The sequence below is a fragment of the Macaca fascicularis genome, chromosome 10 (assembly GCF_037993035.2).
Source record: "Macaca fascicularis isolate 582-1 chromosome 10, T2T-MFA8v1.1".
Taxonomy (NCBI): Eukaryota; Metazoa; Chordata; class Mammalia; order Primates; family Cercopithecidae; genus Macaca; species Macaca fascicularis.
This window is the reverse complement of record NC_088384.1, coordinates 5,266,298-5,283,960: the sequence shown is the minus strand read 5'-3', so window position 1 is coordinate 5,283,960 and position 17,663 is coordinate 5,266,298. Positions and strand designations below refer to the sequence as shown.

Here is a 17,663-nt window from a genome sequence, read left to right as displayed (position 1 = left end):
CTAATGTTTGTATTTTTAGTAGAGACGGGGTTTCACATGTTGACCAGGCTGCTCTCGATCTCTTGACCTCGTGATCTGCCCGCCTCAACCTCCCAAAGTGCTGAGGTTACAGGCGTAAGCCACCGCGCCCAGCCGGCTGTTGCAATTAAAAAAAAAAAAAAGTGTCCACGTGTGGTGGCTCATACCTATAACCCCAACACTTTGGGAGGCCATGCCACGAGGATCACTTGAGGCCAGGAGTTCGAGACCAGCCTGGTCAACATAGCGAGACTTCATCACTAGAAAAAGTTAAAAAAAATTTTTTTTTTCTTTTTTGAGACGGAGTCTCACTCTGTCGCCCAGGTTGGAGTGCAGTAGTGCAATCTCGGCTCACTGCAAGCTCCGCCTCCCAGGTTCACACCATTCTCCTGCCTCAGCCTCCGGAGTAGCTGGGAGTACAGGCGCCCGCCACCACACCCGACTAATTTTTTTGTATTTTTAGTAGAGACGGGGTTTCACTGTGTTAGCCAGGACGGTCTCGATCTCCTGACCTCGTGATCCGCCCGCCTCGGCCTCCCAAAGTGCTGGGATTACAGGTGTGAGCTGCCGCGCCCAGCCTAAAAATTTTTTTAAAAAGGAAAAGATCTGGCCGGGCGCGGTAGCTCAAGCCTGTAATCCCAGCACTTTGGGAGGCCGAGACGGGCGGATCACGAGGTCAGGAGATCGAGACCGTCCTGGCTAACACAATGAAACCCCGTCTCTACTAAAAATACAAAAAAATTAGCCGGGCGAGGTGGCGGGCGCCTGTAGTCCCAGCTACTCGGGAGGCTGAGGCAGGAGAATGGCGTAAACCCGGGAGGCGGAGCTTGCAGTGAGCCGAGATAGCGCCACTGCACTCCAGCCTGGGTGACAGAGGGAGACTCCGTCTCAAAAAAAAAAAAAAGGAAAAGATCTAACTTAGAGCCCTCTATGAAAAACTAAATTAACATAATGACAGGATACACTTAGGGGAGTGAAATTTCACGGTACCTTTATTTAGTTCTAAGCTATAGAGCCTGGTAATATTTTTCTCTTTATCAGCTGTGGCACTAAAATAACAGTGGATTTTTCCCCCTAGACATTCTTCTTTTGGCTGATGAAAAATTTGACTTCGATCTTTCATTGTCTTCTTCAAGGTAAACAAATAAGTTTTCTTCCCTTGCCTTGGGCATAACCACATTCAGTAAAGTCCTTTAAATGCCAGTGTTATGAGTTATTAATAATTGTTTTTTTTTTTAAATAGTGCAAATGAAGATGATGAAGTCTTCTTCGGACCCGTTGGACATAAAGAAAGATGTATTGCTGCCAGCTTGGAATTAAATAATCCGGTTCCCGAGCAGCCTTCGTTGCCCGTGTCTGAGAGTCCCTTTGCCTGGAGCCCTCTGGCCGGGGAGAAGTTCGTGGAAGTGTACAAAGAAGCTCACTTACTGGCTTTACAGATTGAGAGCAGCAGCCGGAACCAGACGGCCCAAGCTGCCAAGCCTGAAGACCCTCAGAGCCAGGGCGTCGAAAGATTCATACAGGAGTCAAAATTAAAAATAAACCTCTTTGAGAAAGAAAAGGAAATGAAGAAAAGCCCCACGTCTCTTAAAAGGGAGACATACTACCTGTCAGACAGCCCCTTGCTGAGGCCCTCTGTGGGCAAGCCTCGGTTCTTGGCCTCCTCCCCGGCCCTGCCCAGCTCTGGTGCCCAGGCCAGCCTCGCCCGGGCGCTGGGGCCTCCAAACTCTGCTCATGCTTTGCCCAAGGAGTCATGCACTGCTCCTGCTCCAAGTCAGGCAGCGACTCAGAGGAAGCCCGGGAGCAAATTGCTGCTGCCTCGAGTGGCCTCTGTTAGAGGAAGAAGCATCCCTGGGGCTGCGGAGAAGGTAAATGCCTCAGCAGAGCACCTGTCTGGGGAGCCGCCACTCCTTGCCCCTCAGCCCTCTCACAGAACCCACATGGGGAAAGCCCCGGAGGTGGCGAGGCTCTGAGGCCTCCGAGGCACAGGAATGGGGAGTCCAGGAAAAGCAGTCGCCAATAGGAAGCTGATGTGGGGGCGGCTTAGGTAGGGCTGGGGTGACTTAATACTTCCTCCTAAATTCTATCTGAAGTTGTTCCTTTTGTTTTGTTACAATGCTGGATATACCACACAGTACGGATTTCATTTGCTTTAACAAGCAACCTCTTCCAAAAACTCCCCCTCCTCTGTGATAGCTGCTAGTCAGCCTCCTTGACCGTGCCTCAGTTTACACTGCGTTCCTCATGGGCATTAAGTGAGGTGAGCTTTCCTGGGAGGTGGCAGTTGACAGGGGTGCCTTTGGGTGCAGTCTGCCAACTCTGGGACACTGAGGGTCCTGGAGGTCTGGGGAAAAGGTGGGGGTGAGCACAGGGCTTGCTGCCAGGGCTGCCCGATCTGGCTCTTGCTTGGGAGAGGGAGGCTGCTCCTCCTGTGGGAGAGGCTGCAGAGAGGAGGACAGGGCGGGTGGGAGCCCCGGGGCCCACCCTGCAGCCCATTCCCAACTCTGCCCCCTCCCCTGGGCAGCACTTACAGAGGAAGACCCTGGGTGGGGCCATTAGGAGGTACAGGCAAATGCAGAATGCTCAGCAAGGGCCCAGAAATTCCTTTACCCCCACCAAGCCCATCTCCTGAGCCACGTGACTCCCTGTAGTGAGAGCCAAGAATGGAAGCCAGCCGAGGTGCGGCTGCCACACACTGCCCTTGACAAGGAGGTATGTCCGGCACTGCCACCCCGAATAGCTGGGGCCTGTCCCTTGGTCCTGCAAACTCCTTTTATTGGAGCCCTTTTGGATGTAAATTCCTACCGTGATGTTTCTAGAATGACAGGGGGATGGGTCTTGCTGTGTGGAGCACACATGGACTCGGGACAGGGATTGTGCATGTAGCATGCGTGGACTCGGGGAGAGAGGTGGTGTGATTTGGGGTGCTCCAGACCCACTGAAGCACCTCCTTTGATCTCCTGGTCCTGGGTGGTGAACTGGCGTCCAGAGAGCTTGTTCCCGGTGGACAGGGCACTGTGCGCACAGCTGAGATGCACTGACGCACACATGGGAGCCCCACCACTTCCTGCATGCTTCTCTGGGAGAAGTCACTCCTAGAGTGGCTCATGGCCCATGCTCACTCCTGTGAGGAGTCATTAGCAATGGGTGGACCACTTGATTGTAACACCTACTTAAAAGTGTGCTTCACAGACAACTGCTAGGATGCCTAAAGGAAGAAGAAAAAGAAAATAACCAGTGTTATTTTGAGGATGAGGATGTGGAGGATGAGGAGAAGGTTGAGGATGTGGAGAAGTTGGAAGCTCACGCACTGCTGGCGGGACCGTGAAACGGTGCAGCTGTTGTGGAAACAGTTTGGCAGCTCCTAGAAAACTAAATTTAGAGGTCCCATGGGACCCAGCAGTTCCACTCCTTAGTACACAGACCTGAGAGAATGGAAGTCATATCCACAGAAAAATCCACATGCAGATGTTCAAAGCAGCATTGTTCATAACAGCCAAAAAAGTAGGACCAACCCAGGCATCCAGCAAATGATGAATGGGTAAAGAAAAGGGGGTCTATCCAGACAATGGTTTATTTTTGGCAACAAGAAGGAACACTGCCGGGTGCTGGGATTACAGGTGTGAGCCACCATGCCCGGCTGGAAACAGATTCTTTTTAGGAACATATTTTAAGATTAGCTTGTGCTGGTTGTACAACATAACAGTTCTACTAAAAACCACTGAAGTGTACTGTTTAAAATAGTGAATTTTACGTTATGAGAAGTATCTCAGGTTTTAGAAATGCTATAAAGGGAAAAAGTTACTGCTGCATCTTTACCACTCTGAGCTTCTATTGCTGTTACCTTATTACCCCTGCTGTTATAAGGGGCTATTTATGTAAGTATGAATTCGTTCCATGAATGCCCTTGTCCCTAAATATGTCAGGAACTTATTTTTTGACTCTTCTGGCCAAAGAAAATGGCTTTCAATACTAGACCAAGAAGATATATTGCAATTGTGCAGCTTCTCTGGTAGAGATGACCATTTAATGGATGAGTCTTTTCTGTACAGCGGTTTAAAATTTGTGTAACTAGAGCAGCTCTCTCATTATCATTCTTAAATAAGGATCTTGACTGGGGAACAGCTTTAGAGGACCGCTTTCCTATTAATGACCTGTGTCGGTATCATTTGATGCTGTTTTTAATGAGGAAGCAAAATCCATCATCACTTTTGTCCACAGTGATTTGGTGGAGGATGTGAACTGCTTGCTCTATTCCCTTCAATCTAGCTGATGAATGGAGGAGCATGTGTAGCATTTGGAATGATAGTGCCTGGGCTTGCTTTAAATTGAAGCCTGAGTATCTCTGTACATTGTTAAGGACTAGACAGTTCTCACAGTTCAAATTAAATTTTTCAGCCCAAGAAAGAGATTCCAGCTAGTCCTTCCAGGACAAAAATCCCAGCCGAGAAGGAATTCCACCGGGATGTTCTCCCTGAGAAATCTGCCCCAGGTGCTGTCAGTGTGCCGGCCGCTGGAAGCCACTTGGGCCAGGGCAAGCGGGCGATCCCTGTTCCAAATAAGGTGAGTTGGCTGCTGGGGCCCAGACTTGTGGTTGCTGGGAATGAGGTGGCAGCTGTGTGTACAAGTGCTTTGGATTAAAATCAGTGGCTCATACCTATGATCCCAGCATTTTGGGAGGCCAAGATGGGAGGATCACTTGAGCCCGAGAGTTCAAGACCATCCTGAGCAACATGGTGAAACCCATCTCTCCAAAAAATACAAAAATTAGCTGGGCATGGTGGTACGCACCTGTAGTCCCAGCTACTCGGGAGGCTAAGGTGGGATGATTGCTTGAGCCCAGGAGGTCGAGGCTGCAGTGAGTCATAATCATGCACTGCACTCCAGGTTGGGTGACAGAACGAGACCCTGTCTCAAAAAAAAAAAAAATAGAGGTAGAAAAGTTGAAAATACACCCACGAGAGGCAGCCTGCAAAATACATGCAAAGAATACTGGCTTCGCAGTATGCACTGATGGTTGGCCTCTGCCCTGGGAGCTGTGTGGGTTGGGAAAAGTCAGCGTCTCAGAGCCCTAGTTTGTAGGTAGGGATATTCCGTTTCCCTCATGTAGGGTCCTTGAACAGATGACATGAGATGTTGATGTTTTGAAAACAGTGACTGGGTGTGGTGGCTCACACATGTAATCTCAGCACTTTGGGAGGCTGAGGCGGGAGGATCACTTGAACCCAGGAGTTTGAGACCAGCCTGGGCAACATAGTGAGACCCCCATCTCTACTAAAAAATAAAAATAATTAGCCAGGCACGGTGGTGCATGCCTGTGGTCCCAGCTATTTGGGAGGCTGAGGTGGGAGGATTGCTTGAACCCAGGAGGTCAAGGCTTCAGTGAGCTGTGATCATGCCACCGCATTCCATTCCAGCCTGGGCAACAGAGTGAGACCCTTTCTGAAAGAAAAAAACTGCAGCTCCTCACAGGCATGGAGAGGAACACATGCCACATCTTTCTGGCATTGGCGGTAAACCGAACTGGGCGTTAAGAGTACTGGCAGTTCTTGTTAAAACTGCCCAAAGCTGGGCCCTACAGCTGCTGACTCATGGGGTTTGGGCTGGGGCCCCAAATCTGCATTTCCGCTATAGCTCCCTAATGTGATCCTCACGCAGGAGCTTGAAGACTATGCTTTGCGAAGTGCTGCTTGACTTTTTTCTTCTTTAAATTCAAGATGATAATTATTAGATTATTTTAAAATATTAAAAACCCCTACTTTTTTTTTTTTTTTTTTCCTCCCCGCTCAGGCTGGAGTGCAACGGCATGAGCTCAGCTCACTGCAACCTCCACCTCCTGGGTTCAAGCGACTCTCCTGCCTCAGCCTCCCAAGTAGCTGGGACTTCAGGTGCCTACCACCATGCCAGGCTAATTTTTATATTTTTAGTAGAGACGGGGTTTCACCATATTGGCCAGGCTGGTCTCAAACTCCTGACCTTGTGACCTGCCTGCTTCAGCCTCCCAAAATGCTGGGATTACAAGCGTGAGCCACCGCGCCCGGCCAAAAGCCCCTTACTTTTGCAGACATAAGTTACAGGTAAATAATGAGATCTTTGCTGATTCTGTTTTTTCACATTTTGCCCCAGTTGGGGCTGAAGAAGACCCTGTTAAAAGCACCTGGCTCTACCAGCAATCTCGCAAGGAAGTCCTCCTCAGGGCCTGTTTGGAGCGGGGCATCCAGTGTGTGCACATCCCCAGCAGTGGGCAAAGGTGAGGCAGCCGGCATCGTGCTTGGACCCACATCTAGCCAGGTGAGGCCTGGAGTGCTGCTGAGGCCTCGGAGACTGTTTCTACAGAACCACTTAGGCTCAGCAGGACGTCCCGGAGGGTGTGCTCTGTGCGGTGGACCAGGCTGTCGGCTGAGTCGCTGTGCTTGCCCTCAGTGCATCTGTCCCATGAGGAGGGCACAGTCAGATGGGTGGCTTCAGTCTAGGGGGTACACACAGCCAGAAAGCGTGTATGATATCCCGTGTCTGAGAACACAGAAGGAATCAGGCTCATGTCAATGCCATGAGACACCAGTTTTAAAATAGGACTATTCCAGATAATTTATGGCATATGGCCCCCATAACTCCTGGGTGCCTGTTTAAATCCATGCTCCCACACCTGTTTGAGGTCAAGCCACATTTCAACCTTGCTGAGCCACGGCTGCCATCTAGTGGTAAGGGAAAGCCTTCGCCTTTCTGCTCTTCAGAGCGAAATCCTCTTGAAGGTGCATTGGCCGTGTGGAGTCTCGGGGTCGTTCAGGGCAGCACGGTGTGGATTGTGTTCACAAAATGTAAAAAGTGGGCCTGGTGCAGTCGCTCACACCTGTGATCCCAGCACTTTGGGAGGCCGAGATGGGTGGATCGCTTGAGTCCTGGAGTTTGAGACCAGCCTGGCCAACATGGTGAAACCCTGTCACTACTAAAAACACAAAAACTAGCCGGGCATGGTGGCGGGTGCCTGTAGTCCCAGCTACTCAGGAGACTGGGGCACAAGAGTTGCTTGAACCTGGGAGGCGGAGGTTGCGGTGAGCCGAGACTGTGTCACTGCACTCCAGCCTGGGCGACAGTGAGACTCCGTCTCAAAAAAAAAAAAAGTGTGAACTCTAATCAGATTGATCTGATCTGGAATCCTGACTGCCATTCTGTGATTAATAGAGGTTTGTGTCCTTATCTTTATAGACTGAGGTGACGACCTCCTGAGCTCAAGCAGTCCTCCTACCTCAGCCTCCTGAATAGCTGGGACTATAGCCACATGCCACCACACCCAGCTAATTTGTGTGTGTGTGTGTGTGTGTGTGTTTTTTGAGATGCAGTCTCGCTCTATTGCCAGGTTGGAGTGCAGTGGCGCAATCTTGGCTCATTGCAACCTCTGCCTCCCGGGTTCAAGTGATTCTCCTGCCTCAGCCTCCCGAGTAACTGGGACTACAGGTGCCCGCCACTACACCTGACTAATTTTTGTATTTTCAGTAGAGATGGGGTTTCACCATGTTGGCCAAGATGGTCTCGATCTCTTGACCTCATGACCCGCCCGCTTCGGCCTCCCAAAGTGCTGGGATTACAGGCATGAGCCACCACGCCTGGCCCACATTTTTGTGTTTTTTGTAGTGAGGACGGTCTCACTATATTAGCCAGGCTGATCTCGAACTCCTGGCCTCGAGTGATCTCCTGCCTTGGACTCCCAAAGTGTTTGGATTATAGGCATGAGCCACCACTCCTGTTCCTAAAGTTTTTCTTTAAGAATCCTTTACCAGATCATCTGTGTATATTGGTAGCTCAGTATTTATTATTCTAGTTTATCTGGTGTTCTATTTTAAATAGTGCTTATGGTTAATATGACCCAGACTCCTTGTAATTTTAAAGGAATCAACCAGTAACAATTGCGTCTTTTTTCCCTGTTCCCTGTCCACCTCTGTGACCAGACAGATGAGACATGTGACTAGACTATCCCCTTCCATCTGCTCAACTAACGTAGATTTCTCCTGCCAACATAATCAACGAAGATAGGAGAGCTTGAATTTATGCATGCTTTTGTACATGTTAGTAATGATTTTGAGAATAAGTACCTTAGAATACACTCAGCTAAGCTAAAAGCTGCCTGGGCCGTGCTGTGTTTGATGATGTTGCCTGATGGGCTTATGGAATATTTTTAATGTGTCATATGTTTAAGGTAGATGAGCTAAAGACAGCATAACTTCTGTGTGTTTGTTAAATAGCTGCCTAATTTTATAATGTGATTTTTGTGTGTATACCCTTCTAGCTAAATCAAGTGAATTTGCAAGTATTCCTGCAAACAGCTCCCGGCCTCTGTCAAACATCAGCAAGTCAGGCGGAATAGGACCCACCCTGCTGCGGCCCGCTCTGCCTGCAGGCCCTGTGGGGGCATCCTCCCAGCAAGCCAAGCAGGTCGATGTTTCTGGGCTGGCAGCGGAGCAGTCCACAGCGCCCCCCTCAGTGTCCCCCACCCAACCCCAGACTCCGGAAGGTGGAGGCCAGTGGCCGAACTCCAGTTCCACTTGGTCAGAATCTTCTCAATTGAATAAGACTAGAAGTATCAGACGGCGAGATTCCTATCTAAATTCCAAGACAAAGATTATGCCTACTCCTACAAATCAATTTAAAATTCCTAAGTTTTGTATTGGTGAGTAATAGATACATTTTAATGTATCTTTCAAATATTGAAGAAATTCCATTTAAAGTTTTAAACAATTATTGATGGCAGTGACGGTGTTTTTAGTTCTTTCCTCCAACAGTCCTTTCAAGTGTGACCTGCTGTCTTCTCGCCCACTGTTTTGGGGGCTCAGTGTAGGCCCCCAGAATGTCTTACGTTCGTTCTTGTGAGTGTGACACCCCGGAACTCTTAGGCTGCTTGTAAGGTTTTCTCTTTACTGTTACTGTCAGCAATTTGATTATTATGTGCTTTGAGGTGGCTTTCTTTGCCTTTATCCTGCTTGGAGTTTATTAAGCTTCTTTGATCTGTAGGTTGGTTTTTTTCATCAAATTTGGAAAACCTTGGCCATTATTTCTTCAGCTATCTTTGCATCTTTCCACTTTATTTCCTAGAACTCTAATCACATCTGTTTCAGGCCTCTTGACGTTGTCTTACAGGATACCGAAGCTCTGTTCTTTTTTTTTAATTTCAGCCTTTTTTCTTTTTCTTTTTTTTTTGTTTTGTTTTTTATTTTTTGTTTTTTGAGACGGAGTCTTGCTCTGTCACCCAGGCTGGAATGCATTGGCATGATCCCGGCTCACTGCAACCTCCACCTACTGAGTTCAAGCAATTCTCCTGCCTCAGCCTCCCGAGTAGTTGGGATTACAGGTGCCCGCCACCATGCCCTATTAATTTTTTTTTGTATTTTTGGTAGAGACGGGGATTCGCCATGTTGGCCAGGCTGGTCTCTAACTCCTGACCCACCCACCTCGGCCTCCCAAACTGTTGGGATTACAGGCGTGAACTGCCACACCCGGCCCAGCCTTTTCCCTTGAGCTGCGGTTTGGGTCGTTTCTGTTGTCAGATACCATTTCTTCTGCAGTGCCTAATAGCTGTGACGCCCATCCAGTTAACTTTTCGTTTCTAACATAATAGTTTCCCCTTATTCCTCCTCATGGTACTTGGGTTTTCTTTTACATCCTTGTGAGCAAATTGATAATCGTTTTAAGGTCTACGATTCTTCTCACACCATCTTCCACATCATTTTGGGGTCTGTTTCTGTTGACTAATTTTGTTTCCGGATTTTGGCCTCATTTTCCTGCCTCTACGTTTTTTACAGGTTTTTCTTGGTTGTTGGATATTGTCAGGTGTAGACTTTTGAGTGTCTGGATTTTGTTGTCTTTCTCTGAGGAGTTGGGTTGGGCTTGGCAGGCAGTGAAGGTGCAGATCATCCTTCTGAGGCTTTTTATGCTTTGAAGTGGTGGGTCTAGAATAGTCTTTCCGCCTCCTGCCACCGGCGCCTTCCCAAGGCCTCAGCTGCACGCCCGTGTGTCCCGCGAGGCCCCTGCACTCCGGCTGCTACAAGATGGCGGCTTCGCGGCCCTGTGAGCTCCGCTCCTTGCTCCCTGGTAGTTGCTCTTCTCTTGACCTTGAGGACTCCTCCCCTGCACCTGTGCACTGCCTGGTGCTCAGCCAGAGACTCGAGATTCCCTTGGGTTCCTAGAGCTCGTTCTGTCAGAGTAGCCCCCTCCTCTCTAGTTTCTGGCCCTCACGTTGCAGCCACCTCAGCCTTCTAAGCGCCAGCCACTGCCCTCTCCAGTCACTGAGGCCACCAGCCCCAGCAGGTGTCTGGCCAGTAGTGGGTAGGTGTTTGTAAAGTTTCCATGAATTACTCGAACAATTGTGTGCAATGCAGAAAGTTCTCGGAGCTGACTTAAGGTGAGAGGAGCGTCCTGGCCTCCTCTGTCAGGTAGATCTTTCTGCCGTCTGGGTGCTTGAGGATTTTAAGTTCTGGCAGTGCCAGCCAGCACAGGCAGCCTGTAACTCCCAGAAACCACACTCTGAGTCCTGCTGTAGGAACAAGCTCTTCTGCTGAGTGTCTTCTCTGTGCTGGAATGCTTTGGGGGACAAGGGACATCATGGTAAGACAGACCTACTCTCACGGAATTTCTGTTTAATAGGAAAAGACACGAAATGTTATCAGATGAGCAGGCCTTCAGATCCTAGCATAACGAAGCGACTAAGAGAAGATGGTGTCCTGGGGCTGGCGTGTTTGGGGAGGAATTTGCATCAGGTGGTTTAGGTGGTTCTTTGGCAAAGATGGTCAGGAGGCGACACGGGACTGAGATCTGAACCAGGACACCGAGGCAGCTGGTAGGAAAGTGCAAGGGATAGCACTCCAGGCAGAGGCAACGGCGAGTACAGAGGTCCTGGAGCAGGAAGGCACGGGGCGCACTCCAGGAGCAGCTCAGGCGCTGGAGGATGGGAACGCAGCCACTGTGGTCCGGATTCCGCATAGATGTGCGACAGCTGGTCGGTAGTCCTTGGTGTGAGGGACCCAGACTTCTTCCATCCTGCGTTGCTGTGATGAGCTTCTCGTCCTCGTGGTCTAGTGTGGCTGCACCGACTCTGGCCCTCATACCTCCCGGCAGAAAGCCTGTTTAGGTGAAGAAGAGCAAATCCCCACCTTTCAAGGACTCTCACTGCAAGTTGTCTCTGTCACTCCATTTGTGTCCCGTTGGTCACCATGCTTCCCTGCACAGGATGCTAGGACACGTTGTCTTTATTCTGCACACAGCTGAAATGTCTTACTGAGAAGAGGAGGAAAGTAGCTGTCGAACAAAAGTTAGCAATCTCAGCCAGTCAGTGACCGAGGGGCAGGGTAAGAAGAGATGAAGTCAGAGGGGCAGCCCGAGGCCGGCTCGCAGAGCGCCTCGTGACCAGAGCGGGCCCTGGAGTACCGTCAGTGCAGGAGGATGTGCATGCAAGAGATTAGAGCAGAGCGACTTGACCTTCAGAAGATCCCTCCATAGAGGGAAGAGCAGAGTCTCTGGGCCGGAGCGAGGTGGGGAGGGTAATGCAGACCTTGTCCTCACTGTGTTGGGGAGGAGGCTAGTGCTGGGGAAGGAGGCTGGGGCGCTGTGGTCCGCCTGACATTCTGGTAGCTTAGGGCCCATGTGGCAGTGTAGAGAGGGACTCGAGTGGCCCTGAGGTTCTGGCGGAACCTGGGTGCTGCCGCTCATGTGACAGGAGGGCTGGAAGAGGCAGCGGGCAGACTCCACGGCCCCATTTTGGAAGTAGTGAGGGTGAGAGGCCACTTGGGCTGCCACTGAGGGGTGGAGCAGGCTGAGAACTCAGAGAAGCCACAGCTGGAGACCTCAGTGTAGGTTTCAACAGCAGAGAGCTGAGTTTATAGAGATGGGAGCTGTGGGCTGGGCATGGTGGCTCACGCCTGTAATCCCAGCACTTTGGGAGGCCAAAGTGAGTGGATCACCTGAGGTCAGGAGTTTGAGACCAGCCTGGTCAATATGGTGAAACCCTGTCTCTACTAAAAATACAAAAATTAGCCAGGCATGGTGGCACATGCCTGTAATCCCAGCTACTTGGGAAGCTGAGGCAGGAGAATCACTTGAGCCAGGAGGCAGAGGTTATAGTGAGCCGAGATGGTGTCACTGCACTCCAGCCTGGGCGACAGAACAAGACTGTCTCAAAAAAAAAAAAGAAAGAAAGAAAAGAAATGGGAGCTAGGATTGGGTGGGTTCTTCAGGGACACCCTATGGCCCAGGTCATGTGGAGGTTTGTTCAGTAGTGCTTGCTTCTCTTCTGCCTGAATGCCTGGAGCCGGGACATGTGTCTGCCATGTTTCTCCTGACCACATTGGCACAAATGTTGGCTGGTCTCCACAAATGTCGGCTGGCTGTCAGGCTGCTTGATGCCACAGGACTTCTGCTAATCCCAAATTCCCTGTTGACTTTACCCTGTTTCCCAGACCGTGCCCCTGGGGGCTCTTTAGGCACCTCTCAGATGTGCATTTCACCTTCAGCAGGCGGTTCCTCCTCTCTCCACGATGCTGGGAACAGGGCTGTCTCTTGCACGCCTTTGGTCATTCATCAGGGTCAAAACTGGTCCCACAAACTCAGCACTGGCCGGAAGAGAGGCCCCAAGGGAGTGGCCACGCTGTTGGGAACACACAGCTCTGGGAGGCACGTGGTGGTGCACACTCTTTGGCTGAGAGCACTGGTGGTGTTGCTCATTGGCTGTGACACCAGCTGTCACTGTGGAGGAGAGGTGAGGGCTGAGGGCACTCATAGCATGGGAGCACATGAGCGGTGCCCTATAGTGGAGCCTTTCATACGTGCATTTTCTCAAAATACTCAAGACAAGAGCATTCGTTGTAAAACAGTCCAGTGACAAATGTTGCTGTTCACTCTGAGTCCACGCTGCCGGGTCACCCAGACCACTGAGACTTGGAATTCTGGGTACTGGGAGCTGCAGTGGAGCTGCGCTGTCCGGGTTTAGGGAAGAGCTGATGTGGGCCTGGGAGGCGTGTGTGCGCATGCTTCCCTAGGGCAGTCTTGAGGGTGTCAGGAGATGGCTTATTCGTGTTCTGTTTCATAAGAAGAATGACCTTCCTGTGCCACCGTGGAAGCTGATGAAGAGTGTACTCCACCCCGCTGAGGGAGAGGACAACCAAGAGGAAGGGGCCGGGAGAGAGGGAGGCGGCGAGGGAGAGGGAGGCAGGCTTGCCTCCGCACCCGCCAGGTGTGACCAACTTGGGTCTCACAAAGACCTCTGTGAATGGTGCAGGGTCAGGGACTCAAGAATGTTCCCAAGCCGGGCGCGGTGGCTCACGCCTGTAATCCCAGCACTTTGGGAGGCCGAGGCGGGCGGATCACAAGGTCAGGAGATCGAGACCACGGTGAAACCCCGTCTCTACTAAAAATACAAAAAATTAGCCGGGCGAGGTGGCGGGCGTCTGTAGTCCCAGCTACTCGGGAGGCTGAGGCAGGAGAATGGCGTGAACCCGGGAGGCGGAGCTTGCAGTGAGCCGAGAGTGCGCCACTGCACTCCAGCCTGGGCGACAGAGCGAGACTCCGTCTCAAAAAAAAAAATAAATAAAATAAAAAAAAAAAAAGAATGTTCCCAAAAGACAGGGATGATAGGATGATTCAGTCACAGACCATCCCACTCCATAAAAGAAAACAAACACTAGGCTGGGCAACACAGTGAGACCCCAATTCAAATTTTGAAAAAATTTTCAAAAAAATTTAGCCAGGCATGGTGCTGGGCACCTGTAGTCCCAGCTACTTGGGAGGCTGAGGCAGGAAAATCACTTGAGCCCAGGAGTTCAAGGCTGCAGTGAGCTGTGATCACACCACTGCACTCCAGCCTGGGTGACAGAGCAAGACCTTGTTTCTTGTAAGAAAGAAAAGAAACAAACAAACCGAAAACGGAGGTGGAGAGAGGATGGGAGCACGTTTGGCTCAGCTGTGTGCAAGCTGCACACCTCTCCAGTGCTGGGGTGCACACTGGAGGCCTGGTGAACTCACAGGTGGGGGCGGTGGGAAGGTGTGAGGGGCAGATTTTTAACTCTTGTAACAAATGGAGTTTTTGAAGAATGTGGAGGTAGCAATGTGGGTGTGTGATTTGGAAATGTGTGAAGATGGACGTCATAAGAAGCTGCCAGCAAGTTGGAAGCAGAGCTGGGTGTGGTGGGAGACTTGTTTGTCTCATAAAATTTTAACCTTCATTTTTAAAAACTCTGTGCATGAATCACTTTGATGGAGGTGATTTTTAAAAGAATAGGAGAGGCTGGGGCGGTGGCTCACACCTGTAATCCCAGCACTTTGGGAGGCCGAGGTGGGCAATCACTTGAGGTCAGGAGTTCAAGACCAACCTGGCCAACATGGCAAAATGCTGTCTCTACTAACAATACAAAAATTAGCCGGGCGTGGTAGCAGGCACCTATAAGTCCAGCTACTCTGGAGGCTGAGGCACGAGCATCACTTGAACCCAGGGGTCAGAGGTTACAGTGAGCCAAGATCACGCCACTGCCCTCCAGCCTAGGTGACAGACAGACACTCTGTCTCAAAAAAAAAAAAAGGACAGGAGAGAGGAAATGTAAGTGCAGGCAGCCTTTTTGAGGAGATCTGGCTTTAAAGAGGGGCAGGGACGTGGGACAGGAGCTTGGGTGCAGGGGCAGGAGGGCAAGCGTGAGCTTTTTAAGATGGAGGGGCCAGCAGCAGCCGTGATATTGCCAGAGAGTGGGGCTGTCTGTGGGGGCAGCAGCCTGGACCGTTGCCTGGCCTCCTGGAAGCACCTGCAGAGGAGATCTCAGCTCCGGGCCCCACCCTTCCCTCTTAGTGCTGGGGTAAGGGGCTCTGAGGGACAGCCTCTTTCCCCATGGCTTCCCAGACATAGCAAGGTGTTCGAAGGGGGTCCTGGTGCCTGAGGCTTTGGAGGCCCCAGAGCACGTGTGCTAATACTCAGGTGCACACTGGGATTTTCAAGGAGCCAGTATAGTGGAGGAGGAACCACGGAGCCAGTGTTTGGAGGGGGCGGTGGCGGGACTGGACCTCTGGGGCCTGTGGTGGGCCTTACCTCAGTAACTGGTGACCCCTTTGCCCTCTGAGCCTACTTTTCATCCCGTTGTGAATATCAGATGAGATCATACACATGGAAATGCTTGTCAACTAAAACAGCACAAACACAATGTAATGAATTATTATTATCCCATTAATGTCATGGTTCGGGAAATGAGGTATGTGGGCTCTGTTGGGCATGCCTGGGAACCTAAACCCCTGCGGTGTCGTTCCTGTGGGCAAGTGTCTAGCGCGTGCAGGTGCCGTCTGACAAGTCGACTTCACTGTGTGAAAGTCGTGCTCTGCCCTGATGGGATCAACGGCCAGGGTGGGGCGGCGCAGTGAAGAGGGCTCTTACCTTTCGCCCCCACGTCCATCCGTCAGACCGCAGCCTTGGCCTGGGCCAGGGTCCCCGTGTAGGGGTGAGTGCCTCTCATGCTCCTGCCTGCGGCAGGGTGGCCCTTTGTGGACCAGTGCCACCTACACTGCAAGTTGGGACAGTGGAGATACTCGGAGAATTGCCCATTTGGTGAAGATCCCCCAACAGTAGTTCTCCCCTGATCGCTTTGCCTGACTGCACTCTTCCTTTCTTGGTCTTAGGTGACTCCCCGGACGGCGCAACACCAAAGCTCTCGCGGGCGCAGCGGCCGCAGTCGTGCACATCAGTTGGCAGGTGAGTGACGCTGGTCCGCTTCCTCTCTTTATTGCTGTAGAGTGACTCGTGCATCCGCTACCCTCAAGCATTTGGTAACCCTGCAGCCTGGCCTGCACATCTGGCTTCAGTGCCAGTCTCTTGGGTGCAGGCTGAGCTCCTGACCTGTACCAGCCCCTTTTAGATCCACTGCAGACTTAAGACATCTGAGACTTCCGCGATGCAGTACGGCGTTTCCCAGCCCTGAACTGGTGTGGTTGCCACTCCAGGCTGCATAGCAGAAGCCCCTCCAGCACTCTTCGGACTGCCCACGCCCAGCCCGCTCCAGGGGTTCTGATTCGGTTCATCTAGCCTGGAGGCCAGCAGCTGGATTTCCTAAAGCTCCTGGGTGACTGTGACTTGTCCCGCAGTCGAAGAGCACTGGCGTGGCACTGTGATTCTGACTTGGCTCCACCACTTCCTGGTCTTTGATCCAGTATAAGTTCCCAAATGTTGCTGGCCTTTTTCCTCATGTCGAGTAGGGATGGCCCAAGCTTAGCATAGCAGGTACCGCAGACAGTAAGAAAATGTGCAGATGCACACGCAGGAGTTGCTCAGGTAGCAGCCCCACCCCTACCGTCCCCGAGCCCCAGTGCAGCTCTGTGGACCCTGGCACAGCACAGGAGAGCTCGTACTGGTGCCCTTTAGCCTGTGTGCACCTCAAAGTCTCCTGTGTGGAGCCGGGCAGCAGGAAGGACACTCAGACCCCCCGGACCAGCATGGGGTCCTGGTGCCAGTGTGTGACCAGGCGGGCACTGCTCTGGGCCTTGCTGAGGTGGAGTGGGCAGAGTAAGCCTGGGCTAGGACACCGGAGAGGGTGCCACTGGCTCTGCCACAGACCAGCCTGGGGCAGCTTGCAAGTCTTTTAATGGCTCTGGGCTTTAGTTTCCTCCTGTGTGAGCTCAGGACACGCTTTGCAAGGTCGAACCAGCCAGTCCCTCACGTGGTGCATGTGGTACAGTGCTAAGCTGCTGTCCCTCCCACGCATGGTGGTGAAGAGCAAAGACCAGACCCAGGCAGCCACTGGTCACCTCACTTGCCTCTCTGTGCCTCAGTTTCCTCAACTCACCCAGGATTACTTTGAGGATTACATTTGTCAGAATTTTTTCTTTTTTTTTTTTAATCCAAAATGTGTTTACTGAGATGGTTTCCCACTCATCTTGATTCCAAGTGCTTTTAGTGCCGCTTCCTCCTAAAGGAACATCCTTCTGTAAGCCTTGCTTTTCCTCCTGTAGGCTGGCAGAGGACAGTGGAGCAGCCAACACACAAAACTACCGTTTGTGCACGGCTAAAGATCGTGGTGATTTTATAGCATCCTGGGCATTTCACATCCATGAAGTAGGAATTGGGGCTCTGCACCAGGCGTTTCTTCTTTGTTTCCTCTTCTCTTCTGGGAAGGGATGAAGGAGATCCTTTGCGAGAGGCATGTTCTCGTATGGGTAGGTCGTCACTGCCAGAAAGGAGCCAATTTTTCTTTTCTTTCTTTTTTTTTTTTTTTGAGACCAGAGTCTCGCTCTGTCGTCCAGGCTGGAGTGCAGTGGCCGGATCTCAGCTCACTGCAAGCTCCGCCTCCCGGGTTCACACCATTCTCCTGCCTCAGCCTCCCAAGTAGCTGGGACTACAGGTGCACACCACCACGCACGGCTAATTTTTTGTATTTTTAGTAAAGACGGGGTTTCACCGTGTTAGCCAGGATGGTCTCCATCTCCTGGCCTCATGATCCACCCGCCTTGGCCTCCCAAAGTGCTGGATTACAGGCGTGAGCCACCGCGCCCGGCTGAAATTTTTATTTTCACTGGAATTTGTGGTGGGGCTTCCAGAACTTAGCAATAAAGGGAGGAGGGTGGGGAATCCCAGAACGTGGCAGAGAGCAGCGGCTGGGGGTGACAGCAGTTGCTCTCTGGAGTGATTCTGTTTT

The 17,663-nt window shown here is 51.3% G+C and overlaps 1 protein-coding gene and 1 pseudogene across 11 annotated transcripts in view; one reads left to right on the top strand and one right to left on the bottom strand.

Moving 5' to 3' along the window:
- Window positions 1-17,663, top strand: part of GTSE1 (G2 and S-phase expressed 1) — a 34,870-nt gene that overhangs the window by 8,240 nt on the left and 8,967 nt on the right. For 5 of the 11 annotated variants that reach the window (XM_074003513.1, XM_074003514.1, XM_015457049.3 and 2 more), the window contains exons 3-8: window positions 1,097-1,154; window positions 1,262-1,886; window positions 4,417-4,581; window positions 6,145-6,268; window positions 8,303-8,683; window positions 15,655-15,727. In XM_074003513.1, the coding sequence (XP_073859614.1) occupies window positions 1,097-1,154; window positions 1,262-1,886; window positions 4,417-4,581; window positions 6,145-6,268; window positions 8,303-8,683; window positions 15,655-15,727 (1,426 nt within the window). Of the gene's footprint in view, window positions 1-1,096; window positions 1,155-1,261; window positions 1,887-4,416; window positions 4,582-6,144; window positions 6,310-8,302; window positions 8,684-15,654; window positions 15,728-17,663 lie in introns of those variants that run through there. The other 6 variants (XM_074003519.1, XM_074003515.1, XM_074003516.1 and 3 more) reach the window with 3 other exon arrangements.
- Window positions 16,896-17,172, bottom strand: LOC102130043 (small ribosomal subunit protein eS27-like; annotated as a pseudogene).